The sequence below is a fragment of the Vipera ursinii genome (assembly GCF_947247035.1).
Source record: "Vipera ursinii genome assembly, chromosome: Z".
NCBI lineage: Eukaryota > Metazoa > Chordata > Lepidosauria > Squamata > Viperidae > Vipera > Vipera ursinii.
The window spans coordinates 53911602-53937297 of NC_139517.1; the positions used below are offsets into that span (position 1 = coordinate 53911602).

Consider the following 25696-nt stretch of genomic DNA (forward strand, 5'->3'; position numbering starts at 1 on the left):
TACGCATAAATGAAAAAAGTGATAGCTCCATGCAGCTGTGATAGGACTAGAAGGCAAATTGAGAAAATTTTTAGTGTCACCTTTGAGCATTACCAGATACTTTCAATACTATACTCAACAGGTTTTATCAAATGATTGCACATCCATTGGGAAATCAGGAATTCAAAGTAGTTCTGACCAGGCTCTGTGCTGTATTGTATTGAGTAATTAATAGAGCACATGCATAAATAAGAAGGAGCAAGACTTATACTTTAAAGATGTTTAAAGATTAAACATCTTTAATAACATAATACATTAACATAATACATCATAATAATTTTTAACATGAATATTATTGTTAAGCATAATAGTTTTGTGTTACAGTGCAAAATAAAGAGTGCAAAATCAGATTTTACATTTACAATACACTCCCTGTAAACATCAATACAAGACCTTTTTCTGAGGCTGTTTTTTAATGATGGATATGCTGCCATAACTGGTTAGTGGTCGAGAATTATCTTGGTCTTCTATTTCTGATGGACTTGGGAGGGTGATGAGGATGGAAATAAGAGTTGAGAAAGATATTAGTTAACTGTTAGTTACTTTAAATGTGGTTTTCTTCTTTTTTTCTTCATGTGTTTCATAACACTTCCAAGATTTCATGTCTTTTCCAATGCAAATGTTCTATCTTTGGATTCCTAATTTTGACAAGTTTTTGTTAATCTTCAGGAAACATCAAACATCAAAATCAATTTTCGAACTGAACTTTTTGGACTGAGAAACTCCTTCTTCTCACAATCCCTTGAACCTCCAGTTCTTATTTCAGTTCAATTAAATCTTCATTTGAAAGCTCTCCCTTGGTGTATGCTATCATTTTTTTTCACATCTTCATCATCAAACATAAATCAGGGGATTTTTGAATGTCAAAAATGTTCAATTTCATCCAAAACGTCAATATGAATGAACCAAAATTATTGATAAAAATAGTGAAATGGGAAAATTAGATCAGAAAATAAAGAATTTTAGACTTTGGTAATTGGAACTGGAACTGGAAGTTATAAAGTAAAATGTTAAAAAACTAAAGAAGAAGAATAGGAAGTTTTGAGGATTATATTTCAGATTGTGTCTTTAGTATACAGTAGTTATAATGACTTATGTTGTATAATTTTAGGGTTAATTTCAAAGACAAAAATATTGGTTTGAAGAATGGAGCAGATAGAAACATAGTCTCTTTTTAGGAAAGCAGGACAAAATTTAAGGGTTTCAAATTACTATAGTTCAGGCATGTCAAACTACCGGCCCATGGGCCAGATCCGTCACACTAAAACCATGCCCACCCCATTGCCAGCAATGGGGGAAAAGTCTCGATATGTCGTGCAGTGTCACGTGATATCGCAAGTTTGACATGCCTGCTATAGTTGGTCGTAGTCAGCTAGATATTTAAATATTTTTATCCACTTATCAAAGATTTTGTCCACTTATCAAGTCCTTTTAACCTATTAAGCTACCTTTTGCAATTGACTGATTTTATCAAGACTGAACATGTTTGGTGCTCCAATTGTTTGGGATTGCACATAAGGAACCTGTACTATTGGTACTAGCTTTGCTTTCTTTTGCCACATTCTATTTCAATTTGCAGATCTTTCTATTTTATGATTGCCTAAACTCTTTTCTTTACTTTTAGAGTAAAATTGCTCACTCATAGAATTTCTTCCAGGTCTCTTCTAGATTGATCCCTTTTGACCATCCTCCAGTTTGAGTCATCCATTTTGAGATACAACATCTCTGCAAATTGCTGTAAAATTTAGAAAGCAAGTCCACAATTAAATAATTTACTCATGGGAAACAACTGAGAGAGAACAGAATTGGGGGCTGGACTAGAAGACTGCCAAGGTCCCTTCCAGCTCTATTCTGTTCTGTTCTGTTCTGTTCTGTTCAAATAAATAAATAAATAACTAAATAACTAAATAAATAAATAAATAAATAAATCCATATTAGGAACTGAGGTTTGATGATGGTTACAAATGGACACTAGAGGGAACTAAAGAACTGGCACAAAAAAAGTTAAAATGGCTAAGCTGGCTATATCTTGTTTCTTATCTTAAAGAGTTTTTTTTTATAACTGGGCTAAGATATTAGCAACTAATATTTCAGAAAGGTACAGATTTCAATGGATAAATGTTTAGAAGGTTTTGAGATAATCTTTTACCTAAGCAGACATTTTAGAGTTTGAAAGCATGGATGATAACAAAGCTGAGATTACCACAAAGAAATGCAAAAAACAAATCATGAAAAGAATTTGGACATGGAACAGCCATGACAAGAAATTCTGGACAATGCCTTTTTATGGGATTTACAAATATTAGAAAACAGTACAGAATAAAGTAGAAAACTTTGAAGACTCTTCTCAAATTCTGTGATGGCACTGGAAGGATTTAAAGCAGGGGTGTCCAACTGCTGGCCCAAAGGCCAGATGTATCATGCTGAAACTACACCCACCCCATTGCCAGCAATGGAAAAAAAGTTGCAATACGTTGTGACACATCACATGATGTTGTGAGTGTGACACCTCTATTTTAAAATAAACCTTGTGAACAGCAAAAAGAAAGAACATAAGGTTGGACTACTTTATTAAGATAAACAATTTGTTTGATATTTCTGATAACTTCAGAAGATTTTTGACTAAACCCAGGACTGAAAAGATGGGAATTTCTGGATTGTGTTTAGATAAAGTTAGACTTTTTATTTGTGACTTTAAAAAGAGTAAAAGTTATTATATTAGCTAATGCTCAGTGTGATTAGGGTTGGAAGTCACTTCTTTATTATTGAATTTGTTGCCTTTTTCTTTTCTATTTTTTCTTTTCTTTTTTTTAATCTTCTGAACTTTTTTCTTCTTGTTTGGTTCTATTAGTTTATACCATGTTTATTAAAAACTGAAATAAAATTAAAAGAAAAACTGAAAAATTAGGATCTATGGATGGAAATCCTGAAGGGGAAAAAACTAAAGATACTTGGGAAAATCTGAAAAATAAAATTATAACAGCCCAATCTAACATAGTACCACAGAGGAAGAAAACAGGAGGCAGCAAACAAAACCAGCAAGATAGCATAAAGAATCTCTGACAAACTGAGAGAAAAAGAGAACAAGTATTAAAAAATGGAAAGAGGGACCATAAAACAATGCCAGGAAAATGCCTGAATCAACAATGACAAAGGCAGGAATGCTAAGGCTTAAAATGAACTAAGACTTGTAACAAATGCTAAAAATAATGTTTAAAAGTTTAAACATGTAAGAAACAAGAAAAAAAATCAAGAAAACTCTAATGGGAGTAGATGACAAGGAGGTGACAGGCACCAAGGAAAAGCAGATTTTTTTCGATATATCAAGAAGCAGTGCATTATAGAGATCTGAATATCATTTTCCTGATGATGCTAGTCATATTAACAGCTGATGCCATCCTCAAAGTTTGGGAATGTTCAGGAAATAAGATTCTCATGGATAATTGTTCAACATAAGTACAAGATGTCCTGTCGGGACCTACTTCAAGCCACATCTTAAGAAATCAGTACTCTTAGAAACAATTTCTTCCAAGCAGGAACTTTTATTAAGAATAAGGAATAGCAGGCATAATAGACAGGATCTGAGATTTTCCATGCAATGCAGTAGACTATAGTGTCCCCAACCAGGACCCCACCCTATGGATTGACCACCTGATGTGAGATAGCCAATTCCCAAGTGTTAAGTCCGTTGTGGGAAGCGGGGAGTTCGCACAGCGATGGTTGGCGGCTTCTTCACACCTTTCTCTGGGAGTGTGGACATAAACCAGGCACTGAAGTTATATTCCTTATTCTCCTTTGTTATTAATTGACAATTTAAAACAGGGCTTTTCAACCAGTTGTACGGGTACCACCTGTGGTACATTAGCACCTGGAGGTGGTATGCAACCATCCTAAAAAACTGGTAGTGGGGCAGGGGAATGAGCTGAACCGGTGGCAGCGCCTCACAAGCCTGAGCGAGAGATGGCTGGAGCTGCAGGGCTGTCAGAGCTCAGTGGAAGCGCCAGGATCAGTGCCAGGCTCCAGCTGGAGCTTGGCACTGATCCTGGAGCTTCTGCTGAGCCCAGAAGAAGCGCCGATCAGCTGGAATGTTGCAGCATCTCCAGGGTCTTGTGGTTTACATTCAGATGCTTGGCAACTGATTCATATTTATGACGGTCACAGTGTCCCAACCACCTAGCAGAGGGGGGAATAACCAAACACCCCCCCCCACCACCGCTGCCAATCCTCAACAGAAATGCTCACAACAATGAAAACCTCAGACAGGAGGAAGAGTGCCACCGGGCAGGCAGGCAGGTGTCTTGCTCGACTGTGGCTTGGGGGTCACTTTTTTCAGTGCCATTGTAACTTTGAACAATCACTAAGTGAACTGTTGTAAGTTGAGGACTACCTGTACGTCATCACTTTTTTCCTTTTCCTTTTTCTTTTTTGGTCATCAAGTTTTTGACACGTTGCTAGGCGACTGGTGGTACTTGGATGTTGCCATATCCTAAAAGTGGTACAATGGGTGAAAAGGTTGAAAAGCCCTGGTTTAAAAGATAGAGTTCAGAGAGAGAGAGATAAGCAGTAAACAGGATACAGACCCAATAAACAAAATAAGGGATTACGTTGTAGTGAAGGGATGAAATGAAAGCAATAGCAATAGCCCTGCAGGCACATCCCCCCTCCCCCTTAGAAACATGACAAAACCCAGGAGAGGTGGAGTGAAATAGAAATGAAATGAAATAAAATAGGAATGGGTTTTAACATGTCCAATTAGTACTTAGAAGTTATCAAACCATGTATTAATATTCACCACCCAGATAGACTATTGCTATGTGCTCTACCCTTGAAGTGTATTCAGAAACTTTAATTGATACAAAATAAAGTGAAACAGGCAGTTATGTGTGTTCCTGGAATAGTCAAGGTCCAAGGATACCAGTTTTGATCTTTCTGGGACTAGTTTATTTGAGGAACCTTCTTTTCCAGAGTACATTTGTCCATCCCGTTGGCTGTGTCAGAAAACATATGCTGCAGGTTCTGTCTATTAAGGAGTTGAATCTGGCAGGACCTAGAACACAGGTCTTTTCTGCTATGCGAAACATCATTCCCTTGAGATGAGGCTAGCTCCATCCTTGCTAACCTTCTGAATATTGCTCAAAACATGACTGCATCAACAGGCTTGATGATATCAGGGAAATGGTGAATCAATGAGATGGCTATATTGTCTGTTATACTGAAGATTCTGTTTTCTTATCTTTCAATAATACTGGTTCTTTTTTAAAAAAAATACAGAATATTTTTAATGTTTCTTTTCCATGGTTTGCTTTTAATATATGTTGCCCAGAATGGGATGGGCAGCCATAAAAATATGATAAATGAATGAACGAATGAATGAATGAACAAACGAATGAATGAATGAATGAATGCTAGATAAATAATAAATATAAACCACTTTGATAAGCATTTCAGAACATAACCTGGTTTAGGCTGAAATGTTGGTTCTTTTTTAAAAAATTGGCTGAATTATTTTTTCTTTTAATTGTACATATTCACACTGAATAAAAATGACACACTGGCTTAAAAAAAAAGTAATTCACAAGTCTGATTATACACAGTATTAATGTTCCCTACTTTTTGTTTTTTTCAGGTCCAAGTACATTGGATAATATTGTGGAAGATGTTACACATCCCTGTAACCCAAATCCCTGTGCTGCAAATCAATTGTGTGAAGTAAATAGAAAGGGATGTCAGCCTCTCGAACCTTGTCTTCCCTATTTTTGTATACAGGGTAAGGCTTTTTAAAGTCTAAACAAATGCCATAGGATTCCTAATAACTTAACACTTGCCTTCTTGTCATTGAAAATATCTTTCTTCAAAGGGACTGCTGTTTCAGAATATAATTTCAAAATTGGAATATTAATTGTTATTACTATTTATTAATTAGGAAATGTGTATATTGCTTTTCTTTTGTTTAAAACTTCATATAGTTTGCAATACTATAAAAATAGATCAACATTAATATTAATATAGTTACATAACAAGTACTGCTAATCTCAGCTGGCAAAAATGGAGCAAATGAGACTTCACAACTTCACAGTTGTTAATAGAAAGATTCCACAGTGATAGTCTACATGGTTTCACTTAGATAAAAGTGAAGACTATTTTAAATTGAGCTCTGGCTTTTAAGTTCCATTTAACATTTTTGAAATCAACCATGGGTATAAACTACAAGCCATCCAACTGATTCAGACAAGACTAGCCACTCTGAGAGAATCAACAAAATGGGAAACTCCAACCAAAGAAAGAAGACTGTATCCAAGTTTCTGGTTTGTCATGCAGCTGCTGTGGACGGCTGGGAAACTTGCTCTCTCTCCCCCATCCAGTTTCGCATCGCTGGGGGCCCCTGAAAGGGGCCGAAAGTTGCCCCAAAGAGGTGACCCGCAAGGAGGGGTGCTCGCTGGATCGCAGGAGAGCTGCAACTCTCCCATTAGACCTGGAGATCCCTCCAAACTGGTGGATGAAAGGACTGGCCATTATGGCTTGTCCCTAGGCTGTGAACAGCCGAAGTCACATTTTCCACCAGGCAACTCTTAAAGCAGCGCGGAAGAGACTGGGTGAGATCTACCTCTTTTACACCCTAATTATTTTCTGTACCTCCTTAAGCTGCTAAGCATTTTCCCCCCTGTGGTAAGGGAAAGGGGACTTTTGCCCTCCCTCCAGAAAGAGCCATGACTAAATACCCAGGGGCATTTTAAACATTGAAAAAGTAACTGAATCCCAATTGGAAATTTATTTCTCAAAGCATGTAGATTGAAAGATTTTTTATTTCCTATTTTTCATTGTCTACTTCTGTTGGAAATCTGGATTCTTTCTTATGAAAAAAAAAGAACTGAAAAGATTAAGACAACTTGGGACTCAAAGGGAAACTTTAAAAGTGGCCTGGCTGACTGCCTAGGGAAATAGATAAGGTACATAACTTGAGAACTTTGAAACAACAGCTGTGAAAGGCTTTGTGTTCCCTACCTAGAAAAAGAAAATCTTTCTTTTCGATTTTCTAAGTGTAAAACATTTAGCTTAAAACAGGGGTGTCCAAACTTTTTTCAAAGAGGGCCAGATTGGATGAAGTGAACATGCTGGAGGGCCGAACATTTTTCCGAACATTCTTTGAACAATTGCAATTAAATGCAAATGAATTATTTTATGCCAAGTTAATTGCAAATGGCATACTTTTCATTTTATAACATTAAGATCAACTGTCAGCTGAGTTTTCACAATGTATTTTAAATAAATTTTAAAAAAAACTTACCTGCACTAATGTGAAGGGTGAAACTGAGATCTGTACTGCAGCAAATAGGCTCGGTCTGGTACAAAGGCAGTGGTTTTGATACGCAAAATGTCACGGAGATGTGAGTCACTTAGTCTTGTCCTCACACGGTTCTTATTAAAGTTCATAGTAGAGAATGTCTTCTCACACAAATATGTTGAGCCAAACAAGCTCAGCATTTTCTTTGCAAATGTCCGAATCTCCTGAAACCTGCCCTTATCTAGTTGGCGGTAAAAGTTCACAAGAGAGAGCTGTTGCTGACGACTGCGTAACTCACTGTCACAATGCAGATCAATGAGCTCAAGCTGCAGCTGATCTGGAGCATCATCAGGGTCAACAGAGAATGGAGAGGAGAAAAGGCTGATCTCCTTTTCAATAGCTGCAAAATCTTGAAAGCGCCGTTTAAACTCTCCAGCCAGAGATGCGATGTCTGCTGCATACCTGCTCATTTGCACACTGATATTGTCCTGTGAAAAACTGTTCATTATTTCCTGCAATGCTGGGAAATGTATGGTATTGGGCTGTGTTTGTGACAAATGCCTTTGGAAAAGTTGCAGCTTTGTTCCAAAGGCCTTGATGTGTGAATAAAGCTGGTTCACCACTGCATCTTTTCCCTGAAGACTCGTGTTTAGTACATTCAGATGCTTTGTTATGTCAACTAGAAACCCCAAATCAGCCAGCCAAATAGGATCAGATAGTTCTCGCATCGGTTGTCCCTTTGTTTCCAAGAATTCTTTTATTTCCTTTCTGAGAGAGTAGAAACGCTGCAGCGCAGACCCTCGACTGAGCCATCTTACATCGTTGTGATATAAAACATCTTCATATTCAGCCTGGATGTCCAGTAGAAACTGTTTAAACTGGCGGTGGTACAGAGCTTTAGCGCGAATAAAATTAATAGTCTTTACAACCGGTTTCATAACATGATCATATTTGAGATATTTAGCACAGAGAACTTGTTGATGAATGATACAATGGAGTTTAATAGCTTTGCCTCCTTCTTCAATCACCTTGTTACAGATTAGGGTTGATAAGCCACTTCGTTCACCAGCCATAGCAGGTGCCCCATCAGTAATAATCCCAGTAATTTTGTTCCAGGGCAGTTTCATGTCATCTATTGCGGAACTAACAGCAACAAATAAATCTTTTCCTCTAGTTTGGTCCGTAAGGCTCTGGAGGTCAAGTAGCTCTTCAGTCACATTTATTTCATCGTCCACCCCTCTCAAAAAAATCAGCAACTGAGCTGTGTCAGATAGGTCTGTGCTTTCATCACAGGCTATTGAAAAGAAGTCAAAATCCTGTCCTTTGGACGTCAACTGTCTCTTAATATCTGATGAAATATCTTCAATTCTCCGTGCTATAGTGTTACGAGCCAGGCAAATGTTGGCAAACTCTTGCTTCTTCTCGGGACAGATATTTTCAACCATTTTCAAAACGCACTCTTTAATAAAATCACCCTCAGCAAAAGACTTGCAATTTTTAGCAATTAACATTGCCACGTCATAGCTTGCCTTTGTGGCATTTTCATTTGACTCACGGGCTCTTGTGAGAAATCGCTGTTGTGACATTAAAACTGCTTCAAGTTGCTTCAACTTTTCACTGCGGTCACGCCCTGTTAGTTTGTCATATGTGCTATGTTTTGTCTGGTAGTGTCTTTTGATATTAAATTCTTTATAAACGGCCACAGTCTCTTGACATATCAGACAAACACAGCGATTCCGTATTTCAGTGAAAAAAAATTCCACTTTCCACCTTTCCTGGAAACGGCGGCCCTCACTGTCAACTTTCCTTTTCTTATTTATAGTCGCCATTTTCTGTTTGACCTTGGAAGATGGAAACTGTGTTATTTGCTTTGACAAGGTCAGACTCTCTGGTAACAGCTCACACACTTCCACCACTTCACAAATTCTGCCCCGCCGCTGCCTCACCTTCCCCCCTGCCGAGGAGAGAACCAGCGCCGCACGCCCACCCCTTGCCTGGCCTTGAGGCTGCTGAAGAGTAGAGGGTGCCCAGGTAGATGGTCACAACCAATTGTTTCTGGCTGACAAAAGAACCATTGCACAAAGGGGCTCTGAAAGGCAATTTTCTCGGCTGCCACATACCAAGGGCTTCACCTGCATTCCTGGTTAGCACTTGAGAGGGGACCAACCAGAAACATCCGGGAAGAATTCAAGCCGAGCCCTTTCCATGCAGCGGACAAGAAAATTGCCACTTGGAGCCCACCTGGCAACCGAGCGGTGCTCGCAGTGCAGAGAGAATCCGAGGGCGCGGCAGGCCCTTTTTCCCTGGCCACCGGGGCGTCTCCGGGGGCGGGAAGGCCGTTGAGGTCTGCCTGGCGCAAGCTCAGAGACTCCACCCGCCAGGCCTTTCTCCCGCTTGGCCAGGCCAGGCGCGCACCGTCAGCCTCGCTGCACCGGCACAGACGCCGCACCAAGCCCGGGGCGGGGGGAGGAGCGTGGCGGTTCGGCCAGCCAGGAAAAGGTGCGGGAAGCGGAGGCGGCGAGCGTGAGCTCAGGGCGAGGCGGCTGGTGAGGGAAGAGCGCCGGTGAGGGAAGAGCACCGAGGGAGCGGCCAGCCGGGCAGCGCTGCTGCCGAGCGGAGCTCGCCTGGGGCGCCCGCTCTGCGCCACTCGTCCTCCACGTTTGGGCGGTGCCGTCAGGATGCGGCCCTCTCACCGCCCTCCCTCGTGTGGCAGGCCCTTTCTCCCTGGCCGGCCCTCTCACCGCCCTCCCTCGTGTGGCAGGCCCTTTCTCCCTGGCCGGCCCTCTCACCGCCCTCCCTCGTGTGGCAGGCCCTTTCTCCCTGGCCGGCCCTCTCACCGCCCTCCCTCGTGTGGCAGGCCCTTTCTCCCTGGCCGGCCCTCTCACCGCCCTCCCTCGTGTGGCAGGCCCTTTCTCCCTGGCCCTCTCACCGCCCTCCCTCGTGTGGCAGGCCCTTTCTCCCTGGCCCTCTCACCGCCCTCCCTCGTGTGGCAGGCCCTTTCTCCCTGGCCGGCCCTCTCACCGCCCTCCCTCGTGTGGCAGGCCCTTTCTCCCTGGCCCTCTCACCGCCCTCCCTCGTGTGGCAGGCCCTTTCTCCCTGGCCGGCCCTCTCACCGCCCTCCCTCGTGTGGCAGGCCCTTTCTCCCTGGCCGGCCCTCTCACCGCCCTCCCTCGTGTGGCAGGCCCTTTCTCCCTGGCCCTCTCACCGCCCTCCCTCGTGTGGCAGGCCCTTTCTCCCTGGCCCTCTCACCGCCCTCCCTCGTGTGGCAGGCCCTTTCTCCCTGGCCGGCCCTCTCACCGCCCTCCCTCGTGTGGCAGGCCCTTTCTCCCTGGCCCTCTCACCGCCCTCCCTCGTGTGGCAGGCCCTTTCTCCCTGGCCGGCCCTCTCACCGCCCTCCCTCGTGTGGCAGGCCCTTTCTCCCTGGCCAGCGGGGCAGACGCTGCGCCAAGCCCGGGGCGGTTCGGCCAGCCAGGAAAAGGTGGTCCGCCCCAGGCACCTCCTTGCTGCATTTCTTTTTTTTTACCAGGGAGGGAGGAGGGCTTACCTGCGTGGCTCTGCCCGGCTGGTCCTTAGAGTGGGAGGCGCAGCGAGATCGTCCCCCCGCTAGAGAGAGACAGAGCCAGAGAAGCCGGACAAGAGGCGGTGTCGGGTTTCTTCACCCCACCTCCCTGCACTCAATCCGGCCCTCGAACAGCCCTCCCTGCTCTATGTAAATGTGGCCCTCCCACGGCCCTCCTGCGCCGCTCGTCTTCCAGGTTTGGGCGGTGACGCCAGGAGGGCCGTGGGAGGGCCACATTTACATAGAGCAGGGAGGGCTGTTCGAGGGCCGGATTGAACCGCCCCACGGGCCGCAAATGGCCCGCGGGCCGGACTTTGGACATGCCTGGCTTAAAATATCAATATGGAAGAAGACCAGGAACAAAATTTATTTATGGAGGAAGATCAACAAACTCTCGTAATGTTGAAAACACTAATCCAAATTCTTACCACAACCAATGAAATACTAAGAGGCTATGTGAAGGAACAAGAAGACAGCCCATAGATGAAAGCCCAAACTTTGACCACAGCTAAAGAATCATCTATACAAAATTCAATAGAAAAAATGAAATATTCAAGTACAATGACAGAAGAATCTACTATTAAACAAATATTGATATTTGAAAATCCAGAAAAGACATTGACAACTTGGAAAAAGGAAAAGATTTCTTATACAACTCAGAAGGAATTAGAGGATCTAGAAAAAGAACAGTTGGATGAGAAGATAGACAATTCAGAACAACTATGTCAATATGGAAGAATGTAGGACCCACTAGACCTACAAGTCCTCTCAAAAAAATGGCGATTGGATGGTTTTGCCAATATCAATTAATATACATGATATTACAAGGAGATTGGTTTGATGACCCAAAAACAAGGACATGGAAGATGATTTGGCAAAGGAAAAAAGCCAGAATAAGACTCAAGTAGAATGGAGTTTCTTCCATCTTATTGAAATCGGAAACAGAATGTACTTAAATAGATAAGATGCATATGTGGAACATAAGACATTGTTATGAACTGAAATAAAGAAAAAATTTTGTTCATTAAAATTTACAGTATAAATATTAATAGCTAATTTGAATATTGATTTGTGCATGTAAAGGAGAATAATGTAGACAAGCTAAAAAACTATTGTTGAAAGTAATAAATAGGTCTATATGGACCTATTTTCTTAAAAACAAAAATTATCAGTTTAAGCAAGAGATAGCAGATACAAAGAGAAAGAGAGGAAGTATTAAATATTGAAATAAAAAGAAGTTTTGATTACTACTTAAAAAAACAAATGAAAATTAGCAAAAAGGAAGGATGTCGGGCCTGGTAGGCCCGACACCCGGCGAGGCCTCGGAACAACTCACCAGGCCCCGTGACCAGCCGCCGATGTCCACAACCAGCTCTGAAGTTCCCGGGGCTCTCCAGCGGCTCAGGGAAGAGCTGCGAACACGCGCAGCCGGCCCAGCAGTCATCGGGGCTTTCCGGCGGCTCGGGGAAGAGCTGCGGACGGGCGCAACCGGCCCTACCGCCTCCAATGTGTTCCGGCGGCCCAGGGAAGAGCGCGGCCGCCAGGATGTCCCAGCAGCCACCGGGGCCTTCCGGCAGGCCGGGAAAGAGCCGCGGACGCCCGCATCCGGCCCTCTTGCCTCTGAGGCCTACTGGCAGCCAGGGGGAAAGCGTGGCCACCAGGACATCCCAGCAGCCACCAGGGCCCTCCGACGGGCTGGGTTCGGCATGGACGGCTTCCGGCGGCCCGGGGGAAAGTGCGCCTGCACAGCGTTCCCCCAGAAATCCCAGCTGACAGTTCGCTCCGAGGCTTTGCCTGCCGAGGGGCTGCGAAGCAAGCGACGCCAGAAGACGGCCCAGACTGTGCAGGTTGCAGCGGTTTGGGGACCTGTGGGGGGTGAAGAGGGTGTAAGGACTCGGGGTCGTGAGGGGGGTTGCCTGGGCTGGGGGGTGGCTTGCCGGCTGCAGTCGTGGTGGGATGGGGACGGGGAGGGTACGTACCTGGAGGGCAGGATCCAAAGGGCGGAGGCCAGGGGTGGTGGTGTTTAAGTGGGGCTGTAGGTTATTGGCTTGTTTGGGCGTGGTGATGGGTGTCAGCCTCGCCAACTATTTAGCAGCGTTGGTTGTGCTATGCAACCAATGCTGACTTCGTTTGTCTTCGGGTGGATGTTTATGGAGCGGAATAAACGTTGCTCAGGAGAACCAGCTCTCGTTCCGGTCGCATTCTTTTGCCTCGTCGGATGGGGGTTGACAGTAAGTCAGCGTTCCCCTTTCTCTTGGCTGAGAGCTTTCTAGGTGCGGTTGTCACGGCGGAGGGCACGCAGGGAGCTGTACCATTGACTGCTACGGAGGAGGAGGCCGGAGCCACCGCTGGGCTGCATGAGTCGGTGGAGGTGGGGGAGAAGGCGTTGCCCTCAGTGTGGTGGAAGGAAAGGCCTCCCCCTCTCAAGGGGCGTGTTATGGGCTCCCAGGAGACCGGGGATCAGGCCCACGGAGGCGACTGGTGGACGGGCTCTGCTTTGGGATGCAAAGAACCCGACCAGGGACAGGCGACCCGGCCCAGAGGGACGTCCTCGGAGTGGAGGGAGCAGTGCTACACAGAGGACAATGGAGAGGAGTGGAGCTACTCCACCGCCCCAGGTAGCCATACCATGGATGTACTCAGGGACAGGTTTGGGGAGGTGAGGAGACGGGAGCCCGGCCCCTGGACTGTTCCCGATGATTCGGATTTGGGGCAGTGGTCTCTCACTGGGGCCCCCACACAGCGGTCCAGCCCGCCCCGCTTCCGCATGGCCAGCCTGCGTTTTCGGGGTCCACCTCAACGAAGCGAGGCCCACGGGGGTCCTCTCCCTGAAGATCCGGCCCCTGCAACAGTGGCACCAAGCGGCACGGGTTCCTGGGAAGGGACAGGTGGAAGACCAAGACAGCAGCCGCTGCGGGCAGACGTGGGGCCCCGGGTCCAGGGGTTGCCATCAGGTCCTTGGGGACCAGGAATGGTGTGGGGCCCACCACCCCTAACTGCAGTCTACGATGGGCATCCAGATCGCTTGGCAATGTTCCTGGGTCAGGTGAATAACCACATGGACCAGTACGGGCAGGCCTATACGTCCCAGTGGGCAATGGTTGTGGCTGTGATGACTTGCCTGCAGGGGGAGGCTGCGGCCTGGGCGGCCGACCTATACTGCGACCATGCCCGTGAGCTTGGGGACCTTGGGCTCTTTTGGGAGGCGCTACGGGGGCGCTTTGAAGACATCTCACAGGTGCACCGTGCCGAGGCCGAGGTGTTGGCCTTGCGACAGCAGGGAAGACCGGCGGTGCACTATGTCGGGGAGTTCCGGAAGGTGGCCGGGAAACTGCGCTCCTGGCCAGAGCGCCTTCTGGTGCATCATTTCAAGGCTGGGCTTGACAATGCTCTTCGCCGGGCCTGTGGTGCGTGGGGTACCGGCTTGCCTACAAGATTGGTTCCGAGTGGCTATTGAGCTGGACATCGGATTACAGGACACTCGAGGGAAGCCCAAAGGGATGACCGGGGGGCGGCCTGTCGAGAGAGCAAAACCGGAGGAGCGGCCTGGGCTGGCAACAGCTAAACCCCCCATACAGCCACCACGGCCAGCCGTCCGGTGTTTCTGGTGTGACCAACCAGGTCATCGGGTGGCTGAGTGCCCGCTCTTGCCGGCTCGAATGGGCCCTACTGCTTCCCTGGCGTGGGCCCTGTCTGCTAGGAGGACCATGGAGCGGTCCCGGGCTGCTTACCAGGTAGCCGATGAAACGTGCCGGACGACAAGCCCTCCCTTGGCGACCGTTCCAGCGGCCGCTCAACCCATGCCGTCTGAAGGCTTTGAAGACCAGGAGCGGGAGGAGGACCCAATGGTGAGTGCTCCAGTGTGTCCGTTCGTGTTCCCAGTTGTGCTGGTGAGCCCCCTTACAGGGCAAAGGAGGGCGGTAAGGGCCTTAATCGATTCGGGGAGTACCCGGTGCCTTATCAGCCAGGCAACTGCGGCCGCTGTGGGTATCCGGCTGCGACGCCTGGTAACCCCTCTTCGGTTTCAGCAAGTGGACGGGTCCCTCTTGGGTGGGGCTCCCATTACCCATGTCACTGAGCCGGTCAGGCTGGAGCTGGGGGCCCATTGCGAGACCTTGTGGTTCATCGTAGTGCCCTCCATGACGGAGGCCGTTATCCTGGGGCTCACTTGGCTGGACAAGTGGGGACCCACGATCTGGTGGGAGGGGGGTTGCCGTTACCTTTGACTGAGCTTGGGGCTTGAGCCCCCTCTTCACCATACCTTCCTAGGCCCGGGCGACACAGGGGATTAGGAGAAAGCTTGCGGGGTTGGGGAGGACCTTAAGGCACACGTGCCCCGGGCCTACTCCGATCTAATGGAGGTTTTTGACAAGCGAGAGTGCGACATGTTGCCGCCCCACCGGGCCACGGACTGTGCCATCGAGTTAGAACCCGGTGCCAGACTGCCCAAGCCTCGCATGTACGCCATGTCACCGAAAGAGAGCAGGAGCTATGAAGGTATATCGACAAGAACCTACAGAGGGGGTTCATTCAGCCTGCACGGTCCCAGGTGGCGGCGCCAGTACTTTTCCGTGAGAAGAAGGACGGGACCCTCCATTTGTGTGTGGACTACCAGGGGGTTAATGCAGTGTGCGTGGAGCACCTCTATCCCCTTCCCCTCATGAAGGACCTGCTGGCCCATTTGGCTAAGGGCCGGGTGTTCACAAAACTGGACCTGAGGGAGGCTTACTACTGGATGAGGGTCATGGCCGGGGACGAATGGAACACCATGTTCAATTGTCCCCTTGGCAGTTTCCAATTCCGGGTAATGCTGTTCGGGCTGCAAGGGGCCCCGGCTGTGTTTATGCAGTTAATCAACCAGGTCTACACGAATTCTTGTACCGTGGAGTCCTGGTGTATTTGGACGACATTCTCATCTACCCTGACACCATGGAGGAGCATGTCGTTCTCGTACGGCAGGTGTTAACGGAGCTACGGGAGGCACAGCTTTACGTAAAGTCCAAGTGCAAATTCCACAGGGCCCAACTGGATTATCTAGGGTACCACATATCGGTAGCTGGAGTGGAGATGGATCCCAAGAAAGTGGACGCCATCCAACAATGGCAAGGCCCACGGACCTGAAGACAACTGCAGAGCTTCTTATGCTTCGCAAATTTCTACAGACAGTTTATCCTGTGTTTCGCAGCCATTGCCCTGCCTCTGACGGACCTCCTACGGACACGGCAATTGAAGGTACAACCACGGCCAGGGCTCAAACTGGCGTGGACCACGGCGTGTCAGCAGGCCTTCGAAGAACTAAAGACCCTCTCCGCCAAGGAACCCATTCTGCTGCATCCAAACGCCGACCTGCCCTACGTGGTGCAGGCGGACGTGAGCGATGTCGCTCTTGGGGCCGTCCTCCTCCAACGGAACCATACCGGGGCGCTGCAGCCTTGCGCGTATGCCTCCAAAAAGCTGACTCCCACTGAACGAGCTTGGGTGGTGTGGGAGAAGGAGGCATTCGCGGTTCGTTGGGCCCTGGAGACTTGGCGGCACCACCTGGAAGGGACTTCCCACCCATTTGAGGTGTGGACAGACCATAAGAATTTGGAGGCCCTGCGGACCCCTCGACGGTTGTCACCCAAACACGTCCGGTGGGCGTTGTATTTCCGTCGCTTCCGGTTTGCTCTGAAATACGTGCTGGGGGGACGGAACTTCCTAGCGAATGCTTTGTCTCGCATGCCGCAATTCGACAGCAAGAGGGAGGAGGTGGTGCAGGCGCTTGTGCCGGCAAGGACAGAGGGGGGGTCTGGGCAGGAGGCGTCGGGCGGGTGGCAGAGGAAGGATTGTGCCAAGCACTCCAAAGGGCCCTGCAGGAGGAGGATTGGCTACGGAACAACCCGGGACTTTTGACCATGCAGGAAGGCCTGGCGTGGCATGGCACACGGTTGTACGTACCCAAGTCTAAGCGGGCACGAGTCCTTTACCGCTGCCACGACATCAGGCAGGCGGGGCACTTTGGGTTCGTAAAGACCCTGCATCTAGTGCGCCAACAATTCTGGTGGCCACGTATGAAGAACATCATTGAGGACTATGTACGGCGCTACCACGTCTGTGCTGCCGCAAAACCCCAGGTCGGGAAACCTTTGGGCTTACTGCAGCAAGTGGCTGACCCCACCCGGCCATGGCAAGACATAGCCATGGACTTTGTTGTAGATCTGCCAGAGAGCAAGGGGCACACCGTCATTTGGACGGTAGTCGACTTGTTCTCCAAGCAAGCACACTTCATCCCTTGCAAGGGATTGCCATTGGCCCGGCGACTGGCGTGGTTGTTTGTCACACAAATCTACCGGTTGCACAGAGTGCCGCGCCGTGTGATCTCGGACCGGAGGTTGCAGTTCACGGCACGGTTCTGGAGGGATTTCCTGCAATACATCGGTTTGTCCCAGGGGTTGAGTACAGCCTATCACCCCAGCACCAATGGGGCAGCAGAACGTGCCAACGCCGCCGTGGAGCAGTACCTTAGGAGCTACGTCTCCTATCAACAGACCGATTGGGTGGACCTGATAGCACTCGCCGAAGTGGCGTACAACAACGCCGTCCACAGCAGTACTGTTCAAAAGATACAGAAGTAACAAAAGAGAAGGTTGTATTGCAGGAAACCCACCACAGTTGTAATGGGGGACTTTAACTGACCTGACATCCTAGACCACAGTCTACATTACTTACATGAAGGGCTTTTGACAGGAGACAGGCTACACCTCACAATAATCCACAAAAGTATTTGGAAAGTGACTGGCTGTGCTTATCCAAAGGGCTTTAAACTAAAACTGGAAGGGGAAGGTGACCAATCTTTAGGAACTTTAGAACCTAATTTCAAGCATTAACCCCAAGACAACCAATCAAACAAGGAGATAGGAAGTGCTGAGAAGTAAGGGCAACTCAGATATAAAATAGGAGATGGAAGAAGCAAATGCAGGGTTAGCCATAAAGAACTTGGATGTCTATATACTAATGCTGAAAGTATGAGGAACAAACAGGGTGAACTTGAAGTTTTAGTATATGAGGACAAATATAATATTGTTGCTATTACTGCAATTTGGTGGGATAAAACTAATGATTGCAATGTACTGCTGGAAGGATAAAAATTGTTCAAAAGATACAGAAGTAACAAAAGAGAAGGTTGTATTGCATTATATATTGGAAATCACTATACCTGTAGAGAAATGATAAAACCTTCTTGATTACATATGGGTTAATATAAAGGGGAAAATATTGCTGTGAGTGTATACTACAGGCCACTCAATCATTCAGAGGAAATAGATGAACATTTTGCTAATCAGTTAGCTAGAGTCTGCAGGAAACCCACCACAGTTGTAATGGGGGACTTTAACTGACCTGACATCCACTGGGAGACAAGCTGTGCATCAAATGAGAGATTGAATAGCTTACTGACCAATTTAGCTGACAACTTTGTTACCCAAAAGGTAGAGGAGGGTATTAGAGGGACATCTCTAGGGACACTGGACTTAATCCTTACTAAGAGAGTTGAAATGATATGGGTTGAAGTTGTGGGAATTCTGGGAGAGAGTAACCATGCCGTACATAAATCAGGCACATATAATCAAATAAAGTCAAACTATGATCTTAGACTTAAGAAATCTGACTTTAACAAACTAAGAGTTTAGGAAGGAATCTATAGATGGAAATCCTAAAGCGGAAAACAGTTCAAGAATTGAATAAGTTTCTTGGATAAGAAGTGAAATGTCTTCAGGAAAAACAAAGTTCAGTTGTTTTTTGAAAAAGCACTTCGGAACAACTCAAGATACTTGGGAAAATCTGAAAAAGTGAGATTATAACAGTCCGATCTAACAAAGTACCACAGAGAAAGAAAACAGGAGACCCCAGACGAAGCCAGCATGATTGCATAAAGAATCTCTGACAAGCTGAGAGAAAAAGAGGACGAGTATAAAAAATGGAAAGAGGGATGCCAGCAAAATGCGTGAATCAGCAAGAACAAAGGCAAAAATGCTAAGGGTTAGAGTGAATTAAGACTTGTAAATGCCAAAAATAATTTTTAAAAAGTTTAACCATGTAAGAAACAAAAGAAATCAAGGAAACCATCAATCTACTGATGGGAGAAAATAACAAGGAGGTGACAGGTACCAAGAAGAAAGCAGAATTGCTTAATTCATTCTTTGAATCTGCTTTCACCAAAATGAAAAACAGTCCAGCTAATTAAAAGCGGCATGTAGGATACAGAATAGCAATGCAAGTCAAAATAGGAAAGAAAATTGTTAGAAAATTCCTGTACAGTCCAGACGAGTTCAAATTGCCAGAACCAGAAGGATTACATCCCAGAATTTTGAAGGATTGGCAGATGTGGTCTTGAAACCATTGAACAAAATTTTTCAAAGTTCCTGGAGCACCAGAGAAATGCTAAAGGACTGGAAAAGAGCTGATATGCTTCCAATCTTCAAAAAAAGAAAACAAAAGGATCTAGGAAATTAAAAGGCCAATCAGCCTGATATCAATATCTGGGAAACCCCTGGAAAAGATAATGAAACACAGGATTTTTAAGCATCTAGAAATGAACAAGGTGATTACTAGAAGCCAGCATGGGTTTGGTTAAAAATAAATCATGCCAGACTGACCTTATTGCCTTCTTTGACAAAGTGACTAGATGAGGGAAATGCTGTGAACATAGTTTACTTGGACTTTAGTAAGGCATTTGACAAAAAAGATCACAGCCTCCTTTTTGGTAAGATAGAACAATGTGAAATAGTACTACCACCAGATGGATTTGCAACTGATTGTTCATTCACACTTAGTGAGAAGTCCACAATGGAACTACATCTACATGGAGGGAAGCTTGCAGTGGGATAGCTTAAGGGTTGGCTTTAGGCCCAGTACTCTTCAATATCTTTATAAACAATCGAGATGAGGGAATAGAAGGGAAAGTCATGAAATTTGGAAAAAAAAACACCAAGCTGAGGAAATTGGTAACACTTTGGAGGGTAGACTTAAGACACAGAGTACCTTGACAAATTTGAACACTGGGCCCTATACAACAAATGCAATTCAGTTGTGAGAAAAGTAAGATCCTATATATAGGCAAGGAAAACCAAATGCACAGTTATAGAAAAGTTATCTGGTCCAACGATAGCAATTATGAGAGGAATCTAGGTGTCCTAGTAAACAACCACTTGAGAATGAACAAGCAGTGTGCTGCAATTGCCAAAAAAGCCAATGCAGTCCTAGGCTGCATCAATAGAGGAATAGTTTCAAGATCATGTGAAATGACAGTACTACTTTATATTGCACTGGTGAAACTATATTTGGAATATGGTATCCAGTCCTGGTCACCATGATACAAAAAAGATATTGAGACCCTAGAAAGAGTGCAGAGAAGAAGAATAAAAATGCTAAGGAATCTAGAGGCTGAACCATACAATGAACAATTGAGCGAACTAGATGTCTAGTCTAATGAAGAGAAAGACTAGAAATGATATGATAGTAGTCTTCCAGTACTTGAAGGGCTGTCACAGAAAAGAGGGTAGGACAAGAAGTAATGGGTGGAAGATCATTAAAGAGAGATGCAACCTAGAACTAAGGAGAAGTTTCCTGACAGTGAGAACAACCAAAGGAACAGCTTTCCTTCAGAAGTTGTGGGTGCTCCATCACTGGAAGCTTTTTTTAAAAAAGACTGGACAACCATCTGTCTGAAATGGTATAGGGTGCCATGTCTGAGGAGGGGGTTGGTCTACAAGATCTCAAAAGAAACCCCTATGATTCTTTGTTGTAAGGTTGAATGATCACTCCAGTAAATAAATGGTGTAATCTAGGTAGTAAATGCCAAATAGAGGGTGCTGTTTTTTCCTATAATGGAGGAATCCTACAGTGGGCTTGTTCCTTTCCCTTGCTGCAGTAAGTAGGATCAGAACTTTCAGCCTTCATCAACATGTGAGGAAAAACTCTCTTCTCTTCTCTTCTCTTCTCTTCTCTTCTCTTCTCTTCTCTTCTCTTCTCTTCTCTTCTCTTCTCTTCACTTCACTTCTCCCCCCTCCTCCCCTGTCCCATCTCCTCTCCATTTTTCCTTTATGGCTACAAAATAAAACACCCCAGTGATTTTTTTTCCTGCTGACAGCAGCATTCTCCCCAGTTATGAATGAAGGCTATTAAGAATGACTCAAATGACTCTTGGATGATGGTGGACATATCTGACAAGAGGACCTAGAAGATAACAATAGTCAGAGAGTCAAGTCTCCATCTTTTCCTTTCCAACTGTCTACTGTTTTAAAAATGCCTGGGTTTTAACTGGACTTTTTGATTTTTTTTCTTTTGATTTTTATTGTAAAATATTTATCTACTGGTTGAATGCTAATTTAATTTAACCATATCTTGGATCTTAGTGACTTCTTTTTATGCCTTTCTGTTTTATTAGCTGCCGTAAACCAATTTACTGTGTGCTGCATCAACCTCGGGCTCAGGGTAGGGGAGGTGGCGTGGCGGTCGTTATTAGAGAGACAATCCGTCTATCTGGCCCTCAGATAGACGGATTTGAGTCCCTCCTCTTAAGGTGGGGTCCTGGTGGTCAGTTGGGCCTGTTGCTTGCAAACCTCTCTCCAAGCTGCGTAGCAACGGCTCTGCCCAGGCTACTAGACGCCCTCTCAAGATTGGCGGTTGAATTTCCCAGACTTATGGTTCTGGGAGATTTTAATCTGCCCTCCCTGGGCGGTGCGTTGGAGGTGGCCTGAGAGTTCATGGCTTCCATGATGGCCATGGACCTGACCCAAATTATTCAGGACCTGACTCACGAGGGGGGAAACACGCCTGATCTTATTTTTATCTCTGGGCAGTGGCTTAAAGGCCTGGGGGGGGTTACCCCAACATCTCAACCCCTTTCATGGACAGACCATTATCTCCTGCGGTTGGGCCTCTGTCATGTTACCCCCGCTGCCGGGAGGCAGAACCGGCCAGATGGTTCCGCCCCAGGCACCTGATGGACCCAGATGGCGCTTGGATTGATTCCTACCTCCCTCTCCCAAAGCCATGTCAAGGCCTTAGTTAACACCTGGCAACAGGCTGCTTCAGAGGCTCTCGACCACGTTGTGCCTTTGCAGCCCCAGGTCCCGGCTTGGTCCTTGGTTCTCCAAGGACCTGCGGGAGATGAAACGCCGGAGAAGGGGCCTAGAGAGGATTTGGAGAACCAGTCGGTCCGAGTCTGACCGAACACAGTTAAGATCCTTCTCTAGATCTTATCTTGTGGCAATGGAGGTGGCAAAGCGTGCTTACTTCACCACCCTCATTGCGTCCGCAGATAACCGCCTGGCCGCCCTGTTTAGGGTGACCCACTCCCTTTTAAATCAAGGGACAGGAGAGGACCCCTTACGAGGACGGGCCGAGGAATTTAGTAAATATCTGGTGGACAAAATTGCTCAGATTCGGGCTGGTCTGGACTCTGACTGGGCAGTATCTGACAAGAGGAAAATGGTAGGTCTGGCCGAGAACATTTGGGAACAGTTTGATCCTGTGACTCCGGATGAAGTGGACAGGATCATGGGGAAATTAAGTGCCGCCACATGTCTGTTGGACCCGTGTCCCTCCTGGCTGGTCTATGCGTCTCGGGAGGTTACACGAGGCTGGCTCCTAGCAGTTATCAATGCCTCACTGAGTGAAGGGTACTTCCCTGCCGCCTTGAAAGAGGCGGTGGTAAGGCCCCTCCTTAAAAAACCTGTATTGGATCCAGCTATTTTAAATAACTTTCATCCTGTCGTGGTGGCACGGCAGCTCCCTTTGGTCCTGGAGGAAACTGAGTATCTGGATCTGTACCAATAGGGTTTCAGGCCCAGGTATAGCATGGAGATGGCATTGGTCGCGCTGGTGAATGATCTCTGGCGGGCCCAAGATAGGGGTTATTCCTCTGTCCTGGTCCTATTAGATCTCTCAGCAGCTTTTGATACCATCGACCATGGTATCTTGCTGCGTTGTCTCGGGCTGGGAGTGGGAGGCACCGTTTTGCGGTGGTTCGCCTCCTACCTCTCGGACCATTCACAGACGGTGTTGGCAGGGGGGCAGAGGTCAACCCCTAAGCCCCTTAGCTATGGGGTGCCTCAGGGGTCGGTACTCTCACCTCTCCTGTTCAACATCTATATGAGGTCGCTGGGAGAGATCATCCGTGGCTTCGGGGTGGGGTATCATCAATATGCTGATGATACCCAGCTTTTCATCTCCACCCCGAACCAACCCAGTGATGCCCTCGATGTGATGTTCTGTTGACTGGAAGTGGTACAGATTTGGATGGGAAAGAACAGGCTCCGGCTCAACCCGGCCAAGACTGAGTGGCTTTACGTGCCGGCATCTTGTTTAGTCCAAGAGGTTCCATCTTTGGTTATAGGAGGACAGCTGTTACCTCCCGTTGATAGAGCACGCAATCTAGGCGTCCTCCTGGATTCACGACTCAGTTTTGAAGATCATATTGGAGTCGTGGCTAGGGGGGCATTTGCCCAGGTTTGCCTGGTACGCCAGTTGCGCCCCTTTCTGGACTGAGATGCCCTACGTACAGTCACCCACGCACTCGTTACCTCCCGTATAAATTATTGCAATGCTCTCTACATGGGGCTGCCCTTGAAAACCACCCAGAGGCTTCAGCTGGTTCAGAGTGTGGCCGCGCGGGTAGTGATGGGAGCACCCTGATACTCCCATATTACACCCCTCCTGCGTGAGCTGCATTGGTTACTGGTTGTCCTCCGGGTGAGATTTAAGGTGCTGGTACTTACCTTTAAAGCCCTACATGGCTTAGGCCCGGGATACTTGCAGGACCATCTGCTGCCGGGAAGGACTTCCCATCGCCCAGTACGCTCACACAGAGGGCCTCCTCAGGGTACCGTCAGCTAGACAATGTCGGTTGGTGATCCCCAGGGGGAGAGCCTTCTCTGTGGGAGCACCAGCCCTATGGAACCAGCTCCCCCCTGAGCTTTGGATGGCCCCAGATCTCCAGTCCTTTCGCCGCAGCCTCAAAACACTCCTTTTCCACCTGGCTGACCTCGACTGACAGGGATTTTAATTATGTTTTTAATTTTTAACTCTTAATTTTTAATTTATTTTAATTTTAATTTTTATTTATTCTACAGGGGCCTTTAATTTTAATTTTTATATAACTTCTGTATTTATTGTACATTATTGTTGTTAGCTGCCCTGAGTCCTTCAGGAGATAGGGCGGCATATAAGTCCCAATAATAAATAAATAAATTCTGTCTTTTCTGCATAGAAGCTGAGGCAATTATGGGTAGTGAAAGAGATCTGTTTTGATTTACATCAGTACTTAATTCATTTTTTGCATCTGTCTTTACACAAAGGGAAAAAACAGTCCAGCCTATAAAAAACAGTACCGTAAAAAACAGGTTAGAAACACAAGTTAAGATAGGCAAGAAAATGGTAAGTGAGCACCTGTCCAGCCTAGACAAGTTCAAATCACCAGGAACTGGCAGATGTGATCTCAGAACCACTGAACTATATCTTACAAAGATCCTGGAGCACTGGGAACTACCAGAGGACTGGAAAAGAGCTGATGTAGTTCCCATCTTCAAAAAAGGGGAAAAATTGATCCAGGAAACTACAGACCTATCAGCCTGATCTCAATACTTGGGAAGATTCTGGAAAAGATAAGCAACGAATCAGAGAATACCTAGAGCAGGTGTGGGGAACGTTGGCTCTTTTATGTCTTGTGGACTTCAACTCCCAGAATTCCTGAGCCATCCATTCTGGCTCAGGAATTCTAGGAGTTGAAGTCCACAAGTCATAAAATAGCCAACATTCCCCACCCCGACCTAGAGGCAAACAAAGTCATTACCAAAAGCCAACATGGGTTTGTCCAAAACAGATTGTGCCAGTCAAATCTTATTGCATTCTTTGACCAGGTGACAAAATTAGTGGACCAGAGGAATGCTGTGGATATAATTTACTTAGACTTCAGTAAGGTATTTGATAAACTAGACCACAACCTACTACTTGATAAGATAGAAAAATGTGGGTTAGACAGCATCACCACCAAATGGATTCATAGCTGTCTGACCAGCTGTACTCAGCATCTGGTCCTCAATGGAACTGCATCTACATGGAGGGAAGTGTGTAGTAGGGTGTCCCAGGGCTCTGTTCTGTGTCCAGTGCTTTTCAACATCTTTATCAATGATTTGGATGAGGAGATAGATGGGGAAGCCATCAAATTTGCAGACGACACCAAGCTGGCAGGAATAGCAAACACTCCAGAAGATAAGAAGATACAGGAGGATCTTGATAGACTTGAATATTGGGGGTTAGGGTTAGGGCTAACAAAATGAAATTCAATAGTGAAAAAAGTATGGTTCTACATTTAGGGAAGAAAAAAAACAAATACACAGGTATAGTATAGGTGGTACCTTGATCAATAGTAGTAACTGTGAGAGGGATCTTGGAGTCCTACTGGACAATCACTTAAATATGAGCCAGCATTGTGCTGCAGCTGCCAAAAAAGCCAACACAGTGCTAGGCTGTATTAATAGAGGGATGGAATCAAGATCACGTGAAGTATTAATACCACTTTACAATGCCTTGCCTTCCACACGTGGAATATTGCATCTAGTTTTGGTCACCAAAACTGTAAAAAAAATGTTGAGACTCTAGAAAGGGTACAGAGAAGAGCAACAAAGACAATTAGGGGACTGGAGGCTAAAACATATAAGGAACGGTTGGTGGAATTGGATATGTCAGGACGCTGAGCTTGTCGATCAGAAGGTCGGCAGTTTGGCGGGTCGAATCCCGAGTGCCGCGTAGCAGAGTGAGCGCCTGTTACTCATCCC

The 25696-nt window shown here is 46.4% G+C and overlaps 1 protein-coding gene across 1 annotated transcript in view; it reads left to right on the forward strand.

The window, feature by feature from the left end:
- Positions 1 to 25696, forward strand: part of RECK (reversion inducing cysteine rich protein with kazal motifs) — a 278973-nt gene that overhangs the window by 171231 nt on the left and 82046 nt on the right. The window contains exon 13 of the mRNA XM_083377076.1: positions 5666 to 5806. Within this exon, the coding sequence (XP_083233202.1) occupies positions 5666 to 5806 (141 nt within the window). The remainder of the gene's footprint in view (positions 1 to 5665; positions 5807 to 25696) is intronic.